This window comes from Canis lupus, chromosome X (genome assembly GCF_048164855.1).
Source record: "Canis lupus baileyi chromosome X, mCanLup2.hap1, whole genome shotgun sequence".
NCBI lineage: Eukaryota > Metazoa > Chordata > Mammalia > Carnivora > Canidae > Canis > Canis lupus.
This window is the reverse complement of record NC_132876.1, coordinates 28915309-28931327: the sequence shown is the minus strand read 5'-3', so window position 1 is coordinate 28931327 and position 16019 is coordinate 28915309. Positions and strand designations below refer to the sequence as shown.

The following is a 16019-nucleotide window of genomic DNA, read 5'->3' as shown; positions in this document are numbered from 1 at the left end:
CACAAATACAACAGATAAGTTTATTAACTGTATAGCATAATGATTATTTACATTCATTAACTGGAAGTGGATCATCATAAAGGTCTTCATTCTCATTGCCTTCACATTTAGGAGGCTGAAAAGGAGAAGCAAGAGGAATGGTTGTATCTTCTTTCAGGGATGGCAGAGTGGAAGAGGCGGAGGAGGTGGAAGGAAGGCAGATGAGGCAGGCATATTCAGTGTAACTTCGTGGAAGTACATGGTAATTTCTGTCTGATGTTTTTTGCTTTTCCACTTCTTTAAAAATGTTTCTAAATGGTACCCATACTTCTTCCACCACTTGCTTTAGTTTCATTGCCCGTATCATAGAAAAGTCCATGTCGTAAAAGAAGTCAAAAGCAGTTTAGAATAATCAGAACTTTCTGTCAGATGGTCTAGTGTCAATATGTTTGCTGGCATTGTTTCTACACCTTCTTCATCATCTGGCACTGGTTCAGAAGCACTCATCTCCATTAAATCGTCTTCTATGTGGGTCTATTAGTTCCTGAACTTCTCCCAAACTCCATACCCTTGACACCTTTCAGCCCTCCAACTTTTTTTTTCCCATATCCACAATCTTTTTCATGACTTCCTTGATTGGTTCTGTTAAAAATCCTATGAAGTCATATACAACATCTGGACAGTTTTCTCCAGCAGAATTTGTTTTGGGCTTAAAAGTTTTTATACCGTTTTCTATAACAATGATGGCAATCTTCAATGTTGTAATTCTTCCAGACTTTCATGATGCTCTATTGGGGTTCTCTTTGATAGTATTCACAATCCTTTCCATAAAGTATGGCGTGTAATGCGTCTTAAAGCCCCTGATCTAGAGGCTGAATTGAAATTGTATTTGAGGGCAAGAAGACCATTTTGCCATCTCTGGTGCTGAACTCTTGGGGTTCTGGGTGGCCAAGGGCATTCTCCAATATCAAAAGAACTTTAAAAGACAGTCCCTTACTGACAAGGTACTTCCTGACTTCGGGGACAAAGCATTGATGGAACCAATCCAGAAAAAGGGTTCTTGTTGTCTGGCTCTTCTTGTACAACCAAAAGACTGGCACTTAATGTTTATCTCTTCCTTCAAGGCTCAGAGTTTAGCAGTTTTATATATAAGGGCAATCTAGATCATAAACCTGACTGTATTTGCACAAAACAGCAGAGCTACCTTATCCTTTCCTGCCTTAAATCCTGGTACTTGTTCTTTCTTCCTTACTAGTAAATATCCTTTGTGGCTTTATTATCTAGAATAGGGTAACTTTTGTCTGCATTAAAAACCTGTTCAGGCAGACATCCCTTCTCCTCAATGACTGTCTTAATGGCACCTGGAAACTCATCTATTTTCTGCCTCTTGGTGAGCATAAACTGTTTCTCCTGTCATCTTGACATTTTTTAAGCCAAACCTCTCTAAAATTATCAAACCATCCTTTGCTGGCATTAAATTCTCTGGCTTCTGATCCTTCACTTTCCATTTGCTCTAAGTTGTCATATAATGACTTGGTATATTCTCAAATCATATTAGAATCAATAAATATTTCTTTCTTACAGCAATCTTGCACCCACACAACAGTTGGATTTTCAATACAAGATAAAAAGTATTTCACACACACAAAAAATAAAATAAAAGGTATTTCACAAAAAAGTACGAGGTTATCACATCTGCTCATAGAGCTGCAGCAATGATTTCATTATTTTCCTTTAAAAAAAAAAAGACAGTCCTTACACTGGATTCGTTTATCCTAAAATGGCTGAGAGCTGTAGCTGCAGACCTCAATCTAAGGTACATATTAAGTGATTCAACTTTTTCTTGTAACTTCATGATCTTTCTTTGCTTTGGAGTACTTCCGGCCACAGCAGAGGCACTTCGTATGGGTCCCAGGGTGTTATGCAAGGTTTACGATACCCAGTAAACACGAAAAATACATAAGAACCGTGAGAGATCACTTTCTACTGCAATACACAATTTACTGGAGATGTGAACTGCTCAAACAGAGATTAGCATCACGCAGTGTTTTAAGAGGATATTCCCAATACTTGAGCTCACTGCACAGCAACAGGAGGTGGCTACGAAATTATTACAGCAGTACAGTATTAGTTTTATGCAGTTATGACTTAATACTAAATTTTTACATTTGTTTACATCTCTCTGGACTATGAACGTCACCACGTAAGTGTACATATAAGTTCTGGTAAATTTTAACTTTTTAGAATAGATTGTTGTATGTTTTATGGTAGCAAATGATACAATAGACTATTATCTACATATATTTTATGCATTTGTGACATACCTCTTTCTTGATTTTTTCAATATTTTTAGGTTATGTGATTTGCATTAAGATTTTTCAAATTTGTTCCATTATCTCCAGAAATTTTCCAATACGTTTATTTTTTTTAAGATTTTGTTTATTTATTCATGAGAGACATACAGAGAGGCAGAGTATACATAGGCAGAGGGAGCCTGCTGTGAACTCCATCCCAGGAGCCCAGGATCATGCCCTGGGCCAAAAGATGCTCAGCCACTGAGCCACCCAGGTGTCCCTCCAAAACATTTATTGAAAGAAACCCACATATAAGTGAATCCATATAGTTCAAACCCATGTTGTTCAAAGGTCAACTGTATTATTAAATAATCCACCTAAAGCACTTAGTTCAGGGCCTGGCACATATAAATATTAATAGCTCCATAAATAACTAGCTGCTATTGTTAAGCTAGACACTCCACTTGAGGAATTCTTAAGACCAGAACTCTTTTTGGAAGGACCAATTCTAATATCATTTCCTTCCATGACTTCACCAACGTTCACATGGTGAAACAATTCACTCTCTTCTCTATCCTCCCAAAGAAAGTTAAATATGCTGTGTAACAACAACTATTGAACCAGCTTGTGCACCTGTTTCCCCAGGAAACTGTGGCCAGGGACAGGATCACTGGGCAGACAGTATCACTGTATACTGTTAAATCTAGTTAAACTAGAGAATGAACTATTTTAATTTAGAATAACCATACCACTGCACAAATATAAAAGAAACGACAATCAATAGCCTTGCTGAAAACACTTGTAAGATAGCAGTGTAATCAGCATATAAACTGACTCCAATCTGAAGTATACAATTTTCATAATTAAATTTCAGCTTACTAGGAAGTAAAATAACATCACTCTTATGTTTTTAATAACATGAAAGTAAAGCACAAAATGAAAACAGAAATTTTTCAAAAGTTGACTCAAGGAGGTAGTTCTGCATAATCCCATTAGATCCTCCAAAAAAGAAAAATCTTTTAAAGATTTTATTTATTTGAGAAAGAGAGAGAGAGAAAGCACACGTGCAAGCAGGGGAAGGGGCAGAGGAAGAGGATAAAGCAGAAAATCCCAAGCAGACTCCATGCTGAGTACAGAGCCCAACATAGGGGTCAATATACAACCCATGAGATCACACCCTGGGCCAAAACCATGAGTCAGACACTTAGCCAACTGAGCCAAGAGCAACGCAAGAAAAACCTTTATAACTTCTGGTAGAGAAAATCTCGAGAACTTTGACCACCTTGTATAAGCCATTAAATGTATCTTGCAAACTGAGCAAAGGCTGTCCTTTAAAAAAAAAAAAAAAACACTTCATCCTAGAATATGACATATTTAAATAAGATTAGATTTTACAGCTATGCAAGCATGACAACTACAAAAACTAATTTAGTAGTCAAAATGAGCTAAAAAACACAAAAATTGATAGTTATTCTATCTGCAGTATATAATCAGCTATACCATTAAGCAAATATTCCTGGGCTTCCTCAGAACTGAGACTCAGACAGCAGAAGTTGGCTGAAAGAAAGTAAATTAGATCCAGATACACTTTCGGCTAATACAAAGAAAAATAAATTAAGACTTACTTCATGATATATTTGGCTCTGTCTATTGTTTGGGCTTTAACTTTTACTAAAAGTGGGTGACTGTTATAAGTTTCATTCTTCCACTGGCCATAGAGACGGTATCTTAAAAAACGATGAGATGAAGAATTAGGAAAAGTTAAACACTTGGAGGTTAATGCACTAGAACAGTAGTTAAAAATACAAAAATATTATGTATTTACCTATGCTGATATGGAAATGTTTTAAACATTCCCCATAGTTCCTCAGACATACAAGCATTGCAGTCCATCAAAGAAAGAGATGGAAGTAGTACCTGGTCAGTAATGCTAAGTAAACAGCTAAGGATAACTTCCTAAGAAGAAGGGAGGAAAAATTATTTTAGTAAAAGATCCATATTAATCCCCCCAAAATAAATTTATATCAGCCTTTGAGAAACTTCCATTCCTGGATCTCATACCACCCACATCTAATTTCCCACACTATCACTGTTCTTTTCACAATGGATATTTGTGCTTCTCCCATCTAAGAAAGCAATAAGGTGAGGTAAGGAAAGGGGTAGCAGGAGAATGAGGGACTCTAATTATCGTTCTTCCTTTTTCAACATGGTAATCCTCAAAACCAGGGGTTGTCAATCTTAAAAGATAACTGTATGATATGCCAAAAGCTAGATTCAGCATGTAGAATACAAAATATTTGCACAGTAAAATTAAGCTTGTTCACAGTAAAATTTACATATGCTGTATATAGACAAATCAGACACGTTAGATTTTTCTAGTCTCTTACCGTTTTCTCTTTATCTTCTTGTTTGCTTCCATCAGACTGAAACTAAAATTAAAAAAAACTATAAATAAAATGCAAAAAGGTTAAGATTATGATGTCACAATTTAGCATCTTATTTGAAAATTAACTTGTACAAGGTTGTGAATTATTTCCTTACTTTTTAAACAAATGTAGATTTTAAATATAGCCAGTATTACCAATTAACATTTTAAAATTTCACCTATATCTCTAACTTCCAAATCAGTTGCAACATTCATGAATTTTAAATGTCAATTTTATAAGCCAATTCTTTTCTCAACCTCATTATCAGAAACCAAAGCATCCTAAAACTGATCTAAGTATTTATTATAAGATTGTATCAAGCATAATTTAGTTATAATGCATTTCCATTTTTTCATCCGGAAGCTCTGGTTTTCTGCTACAGAATTTGTAAAATCTAAAACTAAAGCAATAGCAAAAGAATTAAACCCAAAGAAATTTAAATTGTTTTTATTCATCATTAAACTCTCAATGAGAAATAAACCCAAAATATTAGTAATATTGCTGACAAAGACCAGACCATTGTGTAAGTTGGACTGAATGAAAAAACCTAGGTCATTTTGTATCAATGATTTGCAGGTGGACCGCTGAAGTGCCATGTTTGATGCTGATGTTGTTCATTCAAAGTGAAATAGTAATACTTGTGTGTGTATAAGCAGGTGGAGAGTTAAAGGAGTGTGCAAAGGCCAAAATGACAACTGAGGCACTGACAGTCAAGGACAATCTAGATTTCTGGGAAAGATTTAACTCAATACCAAGTGAGGGAAGGGGGAAAGCTAACATGCAGCTAATGAGCTTATTATTTTCTTGGCAGAACTGAGTATTTTGTGCATGTATGTTTTCATGCTTGAGTAATTTAATGGGTACTACTACAGAGAAGTCTAACTTCTGTAAAATACTTTCACATAAGACTAATTCCAGGACTGCTGTCACACTGATGGGAAAACACACACAACCCCCCCCCCCTTTTTTTTAAAGGTTTAAAACCTTTAAAGGTTTTTTAAAGGTTAAAAAGATATGGTTCCCCTTCACAGAAAAAAATGTTACATAAACATGTATCTTGGTCAGCAAATAATGGTGAGATTATGAAGGAGTAGCCTGACAAAAAACAAAGTGGATAGCCGCTTTTTTGTTTTGTTTGGTTGGGCGGGGGGGGGGGGGGAGGGCTAATTCTGGTGGCATACTAGGAAGAACTAGATTTACAGTATATTTATGTTGGGGATAAAGGCAGTTAAGCCACTCCTTTTCTACTATACTATGATTCTAATAAAGCTACACAAAGTTTTCTCAATAGAAATAAAACATTTTCTTACCTACTAAGCTGTCCTAATTCCCATACTAAATACTTATTTAAGTTTGCAATGTCTCTGTCAATTCTCTACATTTCATAACCAGGAACATTTGAAAAAGAAAAATACAGAAAGCACAATGAAACTAGAAGAGCAGTAAGAAACATTTCTATCAAAGGCTAACTATAACAAAGATGAACAAAAAGTAAATGGAGAGGTACAGGCAAGTAATTTTCTTTTCTTTGGTAAGAATATAAAGACACATTCTACTCCCTTGATGCTTTTTCATTTAGTTTAATTTGCTTTTAAATTCAGAGTAAATATAATACTCTCCATTCCCATACTATTTTATTGAATAGCCAGTCCAGGAAAAAATGGGAGGAAAAATGGAAGGGGATGAACAAAAGACATCCACTTCATTCATTCATTTACTATGTGCCAGACACTAGGATTTCAAAGATAAACAGACTTCCTATCTTTGAGGAACTAACAAAGACAGTTCCTATCTTTGAGGATTTCTTGAAGATCAAAACTACACTTGCCAATGTACTATTAGGAACTGAATTTTTAAGTCTCAATAAAATTAAGTATTCATAATTATTCCTAGACAAACCATCAGCTATGAATGGCCCCAAGCAGGTTCCATTTCTGCCCTATAAAGAGGGATCAGATGACAAGGCTGTATAACAGTAGTGGGTACAAAAAGAATGTAGGTCCTCCACTAAGAGAGGAGCTTCTGGGGAGTCGAGAAATAAACCTTGGGGGAAAGTTGTAGATTTAACTAGATAACTTGTTACCAGTGTCCTATTTTTTATCTCTAACCCATGAATATCTGAAATGTTACTTTAGACTATATTTCAGAAAAGAAACAAAAAAGAAAAATACTTAAAATTTATGACTAGATTTGAACCTGAAGCTATATCTAAGTAAATTACAGCACTATTTTCACCTTATTTTTCTCATTCTGATTAACTAGTATCTATTGAGTACTATGTGCCATACACTAGGCTAAGAACTTCACGTTTAGATCTTAAAACTCTAAGGAAAATCTTTTTGCTAGAAAGGATCCAGCTAAAACCCATCAAAATAACTCAGAAATAGGAAAATATAACCTGTAACAGGTTAAGTTACAGGACTATGAGTTTAACAGAGCCTAAAGAAGAGAAAAATGAATTACCCTTCAATGTTTCGTTTGAAAGTTTTGTTTTTATCTTTTAATCAGACTCTTAAATTTTTAAAAAATACCTAGAAACAATCAGTAATATTAATACTGCACCATTTCCGAAAAGAGCTACTAAATGAAAAAGCACGATCATCCAACACATTTCATTTTTAATCACTACAAATCCATATGAAAAATAAAAATCTGTACCAAAGAGTTAATAACATGGTCATCTATATATACACAGGATGACCATTATGTGCTGGTTCTCACTTTTTATCCCAGTATTAAGTACCAGCACAGCCTTTCCATCTTGAGTGTCCTGGTTTAGACAATAAAAGTACATGGTCTCCCTACCACATGGTAGCATTCAAACTGCATTAAATGGACTTGTGGGGAGTGGTTTAAACATTAAAATAGAGCAAACAAAACAAAATGCTAAATAGCTATACTTGGTTTCATAAAATTCACCACCCAAAAGTAATTACTTTGTTTAAAACATTATGATATGAGACTGTGCTGTTTTACACAAGCATAGTTCTAACGAGCTGTGTGTAAAAACAGGTATTTCTGGTGCACTTAATGAATATGTAATCTATTTAAATGAATTCTCTGTATAAATGGACCTCATAAAAGAAGTCTTTTGTAAAACAAAAAAATTGCCCTGTAAATCTATCTTCAGGGATAATTAAGGTTTTCATATGGAATTCATTTAAAGGACTATGCCCCTGTGTTTTCCTTTACATTCCCCAAAAGCAGACTCTATTCAAATACAGGCATAGTTTATTTGGCAAGTAATCCTAAGAACCACCAGTAGGAAATTATTCCTATGGGTTAACTGGAGCTTATAATCCCACTGGGGACTCTGAGGGTCTGTGTAGAAATACATCTCAGGATTATTATTCCATCTTAAGGCATGGTAGTTACACACTAACTCCTATCATTTCCCTGGTTGAGAGCTGAGGAGAGGGGGCAAGGTGAGTTACTTCTCCAGCAATTCCAGGATACCAGTTCCCACACTTACTATGCAGGCTTCCAGGGCCAGAAAAGCCCTCCGAAAATGAGATGCAGGTGCCAGCAGCTGAAAACCTTTGGCTGTGTAAGAGCCAAAGGAATACAGATGGAATCTAATTGCATCTGCTACGCCCTGCATGGACAAATGGCCAAACCTTCAAGAGAGGAGAGTTTTTCACGAATATTTTATCATGTTTATACTTTCTGAATTTTTTTCCTGAAACTGAACACTGAGGTTCAATTTCAGGAAACAGTCTTTGAGAGGAGGAACAGAATCATTTGCTTATAGTGTGCATCTAGTACACACTAAAAATTCTACTTTTCTTTCTTGTATGAAATATACTTCTTAAAATTATACTGTTTGTACATAAAGTCGACATTTGCCTATTAGGGCTTAATATCTATGTCTGTATGTCTCTCTTAAGTAAAAAGCATAACTAATGGTAAAAATTAAGATCCTCCTATTTGTAATTTATTACTTTAACTATGATTCTACATCTTGATTAGAATTGTCACATGAAGATATTCAGTAATATCTAAGGTGACCTTAGTTCAAATCAATTATTACAGGTGACAATATAAGTACAAATATAAACATGCTAACAGTTCTTCCCTGCTCAGGCTCATTAAATAGCAAGGATGTTGTAGATTAAAATTTGCCTTGTATGAGACTTATAATAGCAAAAGTACATAGAGGGGCTTAACATATAGTGCCAATGAGAGCAGTGTCTATCTCCTGGACAATTAAGAATTATAATGCAAGGTTCTGATTGTCTTAAAAATATTCTTACATATCCACTTAAAATTGGAAACTGACATGTCCATAGCTACCCCTAAGTAGTTTACTCACAAAACCCCAGCAATAAAAATTTCCTTTATTTCGGGCAGCCCCGGTAGCCCAGTGGTTTAGAGCCGCCTTCAGCCCAGGGTGTGATCCTGGAGACCAAGGATCGAGTCCCACGTCAGGCTCCCTGCATGGAGCCTGCTTCTCCCTCTGCCTGTGTCTCTGCCTCTCTCTGTGTATATCTCATGAAAAAAAGGAAGTTTATGTTCTTGGCTTGAAGTCTAGGACTTTCTGTTGTTTTAAGTCTGCCTCTGTGTGTGTGTGTGTGTGTGCGCGCACGCGTCTGTCATGAATAAATAAAATCTTTTTTTTAAATTTCCTTTATTTGATAAAAATGTTGATTTGTCACCAATTTATAACAACAATTTCCACAATAAAAGGGAGGGGGACATCTAATTACCACTACACTGAAAGAAGCCAAAGGCATTCATATATAAAAATCAAATCTGTTCCTATGGGAAATGAAGCTGCTACTTTAAAGTAGTATCTATTACTTAAAACAGAGATAGATGAAAGTATATTAACACTTTAAGTCATCATTAAGTCATCATCAAAAGCTAGTGTTGTGACAACTTACAAAAGTAAAGCTGTTAACTTACTATGTTCTAAAGAATTCATGACAACTTTAACTCTCTAAAGTTTAGTGCCTAATTAACGTTAGTATCTAATTAATGTTGAGACATTAATTGGATTCTCATTGCAACCCCAGGAACTAGATAAGGCAAATATTCTTACCACTCATTTCTGGCCTAGAAAAGTGTCCAGACAGATTAAAAGTCACAGAACTACCAAGCAGCTAGCATCTCAGCTAGCAGCTCATCCTGATGAAACCAGTTAACCTAACAATGTGTAATGCCTTAATTACTTTGGTTGGGGGACAGCCTTAAATAAAGACTCTTCGTAGGCAAGTTAGGTTCTAAAGTCAATGCATACAATGGAAATGACATATACTCACAATTACCCTTAAAAGTCCCTTAAATTATCTATAGAGTAACAGACACATTATCTTTCATTTCACTCCAACACAAGACTGGTCTTTCCCCCTACAGTATTAGAAGAAATCACTGTTAAGTGAACCTGAGATAGGAACATGAAGTCATGTGAACATGAAATGAAGTACTGGCTTGCATTTAGTGGCCAAGTCACATGAAAACACATTACTTTAAAAACCAGACTCATGGGACACCTGGGTGGCTCAGCGGTTAAGCGTCTGTCTGCCTTTGGCTCAAGAGGTGATCCTGGTCCCGGGATCAAATCACACATCGGGCTCCCTGCGAGGAGCCTGCTTCTCCCTCTGTCTGTGTCTCTGCCCCTCTCTCTGTGTCTCTCATGAATAAATAAAATCTTATAAAAAAAAAAACTAGACTCCTGCTGAATGTGGTAAAGGACGAGAAACTGAACCAAACTGAGAGGAAAAAATTCTCCAACTTCACCCTTACTCCTAGGTATACACACTTGAGTGTTTTGATGGAACAAGTCTGGCCACATTCACAAAAATTAAGCACAAGTAATGGCATAATTCCACTGTACTTGTCCCTGCATCCAAAAAGAATATTAATTTTGAGCTCTAACCTACACAACTAGGGTAGATCTTCAGTTTGGAAAGAAAAAAAAAAAGTAAACATCAAGCCAAAATTCTAAAGTAACTGTTTCATAAACTAGAGCTTTGGAATCAATGGTCTAATATAGATTCTGTCCCTAGCAACTCCAATTTTTATTATGAAAAATTTCAAGTTTCCATAAAAGTGCAATGGATAGTGCACTATCAATAAACACAGATCTACTTTGCAAATTCAACAATTAACATTTTGCCTTTTTGATTCACAAAAAAAACATAGCAGATATATTTCATCTCAAAATAATTCCGTATGCATCTCCTAAGAAGAACATTCTTCCACATTACCACAATATCATTATCCCAGCTAGCTATTCCTAATATCATCTAATGCCCAGTCTAAGAAATATTCTGACCCTCTCACTCTAGGTTTCTAAGCTTCATCTGTGAATCAATATAAAACACTTTGGCTTTTACGAAAGGCCAACACAAGAAACAGCCTGACCAGATAAATGAATTAAGATGACAGAGTGAAGCATATACACAGAATTTCTGTCCCCTATCCCTAATGCAATTAACAAGGTATGCCTTGCTGTTGTTTTAATGTTGCAAATCCACCACCAACCAAATAAGAGGAAACTCTGCTATTTAACTTCAAAGGGACGGGGACATGGGGACACGGACACACACACACACACACACACACACATGATTTTGGTCCCACACAGTGTGGTATGGCACCTGCCCTTAACCCAATCCCAGAAGTAGTACAAAGGAAAATAAGTCAACAAAATCTTTTAGGCAATAAGACCTGCAAGGTAAGTGAGTAGACTGAGGAAAAACTTGCTCAGCAGGACTCGGGAAAAGGAAGAACCAGCTGCTAAAACCTGCTATCTTTCAAAGGAACTGTGCACAGAAGGCCTAGGGAATCAAAGCCCAAGGGAGCTGGGATACCCACTTGGCTAGACATGCCTAGTACAGGATAGGTAATAGTATCTCAGAAGAGAAAGCAGAGGTACTCCAAATGAGGACTACACTCAGCCTCACTGAGCTCATTCACTCCCCTATCACAGACTACATAAAAGATTGAAAGGAGAAGCCAATACTCAGACCGCAGCTTGGAGAGACGAGAACTGGTCATAAATAAGGTAGGAAAGGTAAAAGGATTTACTCTCACTCTATCAGAAAGAAGTTGTGAACAGAACTATACATATTAAGATAAAATGAAATGCTGTGACTACAATGGGAACATAAATAGCATGCCCCCCCCCGCAAGAATATAAAAGATAATGAACTTAGTGTGGACAAAAGTAGAACACAAAGGACAGAGGCAGATTCTCCACAAGTATCTACATATAGTCATAGAAAAAAAACATTAAGAATGAACCTAATAAAACAAGAAAAGCTTGGAGATGAGATACAGAGACCAAGATGAACACAGATTGCAGAGATAAAATACTACTAACAGATTTCATTTAAAATAGCAAGGAATTTCAAGAATTGCAAAATTAAGATAACCTATCATTTCTTCCATTTCACACTCACTACATTTGTATAGGCAGGAGAGCATGATGATTTTGAACTTGGCCTCTGAATCCAAATTGCCTGGATTGAAATCTCAGCCCTGCTGCATATTAACAGTATGACCTGGGACAATTAACCTAAAGCATAAGGGGTATGGTGAAGATTAAATTAGCTGATCCACATAAAGTACTTAGAATAGAACCTGGCACACAGTAAGAGCTCAATATTAGCTGCCACTATCATAAACAACTTAATCCATTAACATCAGCTGGATGCAAAAAAGCACCAAGGAATTCATCTTTAGGTGTGCAGGTGTTGTCAAAGCCATTTAAGTATGTCAGGTGAGTGCGTTTAAGCTATGTTCTATAATTAAAGAAAATTAACAATAGCAAAATCTGTCCATTCATATAGAAATATTCTTTAGGGCTACCCCCTCTTTTGAGGCTAAAATAAAGACCAATATTGGTTAATATACTAAAACAACAGTTCTCAAAGTTTGGTCTTTCAATCAGTAGCATCAGCATCACCTGGTAAGTTGTTAGAAATGCAGATTCCCTTCAGTAGGTTCCACCCCAGACCTACTAATCAGAAATTCTGAGGATGGGACCCAACAATGTGTTTTACCATGAGCTCCAGGTGATTCTTACATATGCTCAAGTTTGAAGATCCCTGTACTAGATGGTTCTATGTTATGTACCTCAAATTTAAAAAATACACAGAAATAAATGATTACAAATAAATGTAAGCTAGAAGACCATTAAGTGACAGCTGGCATAAGTACATAAGCAACATTTTCAAAATATGCAGAAGTTATATATACAAGCAACCCCAAGCTTATAAATGAATTGTTCAAGAAATTTAATTATATTTTTGGAACAAAGTTCACATTCTCCCTTTAGAAACAGTCTTATAAACCCTAGTTAAATTCCTAGCTACACAACAAAAGCCTTTTAAACCTATAAACACAGGACAAATGATCTGTTACAGTGAAATATCTTTATGGGTAAAAAATAAACCAAAATTCTAATTCAGATCATTTGCAAGGTTCACTTTTCCTACCACAACCTTAGCAATGAGAGAAGACAGATTTCTTCTCACACTGTAATCAAAATAAACATTTTCCTCTTCCTTTCTGCCCTTCTACCTCTGCAAAAATAGAGACTGGAGTTAGGGGCAGGGACCAGGCACAATTGTAATAGAGGTACAGGAGAGCTGCGATGGAGATGGCAGAGGGGAAGGGTGACAGCTCTAGAACCTACGCATCTTGGTAACAATACTGTCTATGTTTAGGCATATGTTCATGCATATGTCTACGTACAGGACTTCCACAAGTTGAATGTTTGGTCTCCTGCTTACAGGTTTATAATACAGCCAAAGAAAGAATTTCAGAACAAGAGATCTGAACATTAAGATGTTCAGTTAAAAAGAACTGCATTAGCAGGTGAAGGTAAGATAAGAAAGAGGCTATTTACATTGTCAGAAAAGTATCTCCCTGGAAGGTCTATATTAACAATCAAGGAAAAAAATAATTGTACCCTAGAGAAACCTGGTAGTCCATCACCTTAACCAAGTGATCAATGTTAACATCATCAGTAACTGGATAGATTAACTTCATATGCTTCCCAATATGAGGCACTGGGAAAGACATTGACCCTTTTGTTCTTTGAACAGGCACTAGTTAACATGACTCATCCCTTTCAGACTATAAGAATTAAGATAATGAAACATCACTATACTTCCTTTCTATATGTTATATAATAAATGATTTCTATAGTAATAAACTTAGTAGATTTCTTTAGAGTACCTTTACACAACGTAAATTTGTGAGCATCAAAATAAATCTATCAGTTAAGTATTAAAAGCCAAATCAAATACTTCAGGTATCAAAGGATTAATATACAACAGCTGATAAATTATTTTTGTCAAAAATTAAAATTAGATGCAAGCACCAAACACTGGAGAAAACTGTTTTGTGCTTAACAATTTGCAGATTAACTTTTGGTAGCCTTGTTTTACAATTGAAAAGAAATTACGTATTCTTTTCTGCTTTAAGACCTTGAGTTAGGCAAAGATCTCTTAGAACACAAGAGAAAACCATAAAAGAAAAGTACTGCTAAATTGGAATTAATCAAAATTTAAAATTTTGCTTTTCAAAAGACAACATAATAAAAAGGCAAATCAGAAAAATAATAATAAAAGACAACCCAATTAAAATGAGTAGAGATTTGAATAGACATTTCAATATATGATGATTACAAATGGCAAAGAAGAATATGAAAAGATGCTCAAAACCACCCATCATCAGGGAAACGTATATTAAAAGCACAACAGGTACCACTACATACCCACCAGAATGACTAAAATTTAAGAGTGACAATAACAAATGCTGATGAGGATGTGGAACAAACTGGAAGTCATATACAGGGATGCAAAATGATACACACATGTTGGAACAGTTTGGCAAAAAGTTATACACTTACCCATATGGCCCAGCAATCCCATTCCTGGGGAAACAAAAACATACGCCCCCCCCCCCAAAAAAAAAGACTTGTACAGGTATATTCATAGCAGCTTTATTTATTAATAGCCCCCAACTAGAAACAACCCAAATGCCCATCAACCGGTGAATACATAAACTCTGCTATATCTATATAATATTGGTCAGCAATAAAGGAACTACTGACACGTGCAACAACTTGGATGAATCTCAAAAGCATTACGTGAAAGAAACCCGACAGAGAAGAGTACATTCTATACAATTCCATTTATATAAGGTTCTAGACAAAGCAAAACTATAGTGACAGAAAGCCTATCAGTGGTTGCCAGGAACCAGCAACAAAGGGACAGAATTGAAGGCAAAGGGGTAAGAGAGAACGTTCTGGGGTGATAAAAATATTCTCTACCATGATTGTGGTGCTGGACACACAACTGTATACATCTGTCAAAACTCCTCAAATTGTACACTTCAAATTGGTAAGTTTACTCTATATAAATTATAACTCAAAGCTGATTTAAAATTTTTTAAATAGCATAAATGGTTACCCTTAGAATAGTAAGTAGAAGGGAGTACAAGGGAAACTTGGAGTAGTGTTCTATTTTTTGATCCAGGTGGAGGATACCTGGGTGTTCGGTTTGGAAAAAGTCACTGAGGTGTACAATTATGATGTGTTACTTTCTGTACATTTTATTTGAATAAAAAGTTTACTAGAAAAGAATGGATCCTCAACAGTCTGACTTCATACAAATAATCACGATTCAAAATTGCAGCCAAGAAAATAACAGAGTAGAAGAAAAGTAAGGGGAAAGAAAGCTGAGTTGACCACTAAAATTATAAAGACATTCAAAAAGGAATCCTTGTACAATGTATATTTTCCTATGCGGGGGACTTGACTAATATTCTACCTAAAGTGTGTGTTGGGGGGGGGGGGTTAGGACACAAAGGACTGTGTGTGTGAGTGTGTGTGTGTGTGTGTGTGTGTGTGTGTGTGTGTGTTTGGTTAGGACACAATGGACTTTCCCCAAACTTTACTCAACGTATCCTTTCTGTAAATTCAATTTGTAAATTCAACTTTCTTTTTATTTCTAGAGATACACATAAGACAAATATACCTAGAATACTTTCGTTTCAAAATTTAGTTTTCTGCTTGGAAGAAAAAAATCTTACCTCTTTCATAAATGATTTGCCAATGCGCACCACTTTTGCAAATAAAATGGGATCGTGGGAAAGGTGAGGACCAAGGTAACAGAACATATTGAAGACATCTCTCCTCAAATCTTCAAAGCTCTCTGCTTGTTTTGGTGCCCTCTTATTTTGCAAAGCATTAACAGGTGAACCTTTAGCACCTTTAGGAACGCCAACTCTATAAAAAGAAGTAAAATTTATATGTATTACAATACTCCATTTTAAGTTAACACAGTCATATTAATAGTAAGTA

At 35.8% G+C, this 16019-nt stretch overlaps 1 protein-coding gene across 8 annotated transcripts in view; it reads right to left on the bottom strand.

Annotated features, from left to right (window-relative positions):
• Nucleotides 1-16019, bottom strand: part of THOC2 (THO complex subunit 2) — a 129760-nt gene that overhangs the window by 38649 nt on the left and 75092 nt on the right. For all 8 annotated transcript variants that reach the window (XM_072816488.1, XM_072816484.1, XM_072816489.1 and 5 more), the window contains exons 12-15: nt 15749-15944; nt 4661-4702; nt 4099-4229; nt 3899-4000 (exon numbers count right to left, since the gene is read on the bottom strand). In XM_072816488.1, the coding sequence (XP_072672589.1) occupies nt 3899-4000; nt 4099-4229; nt 4661-4702; nt 15749-15944 (471 nt within the window). The remainder of the gene's footprint in view (nt 1-3898; nt 4001-4098; nt 4230-4660; nt 4703-15748; nt 15945-16019) is intronic.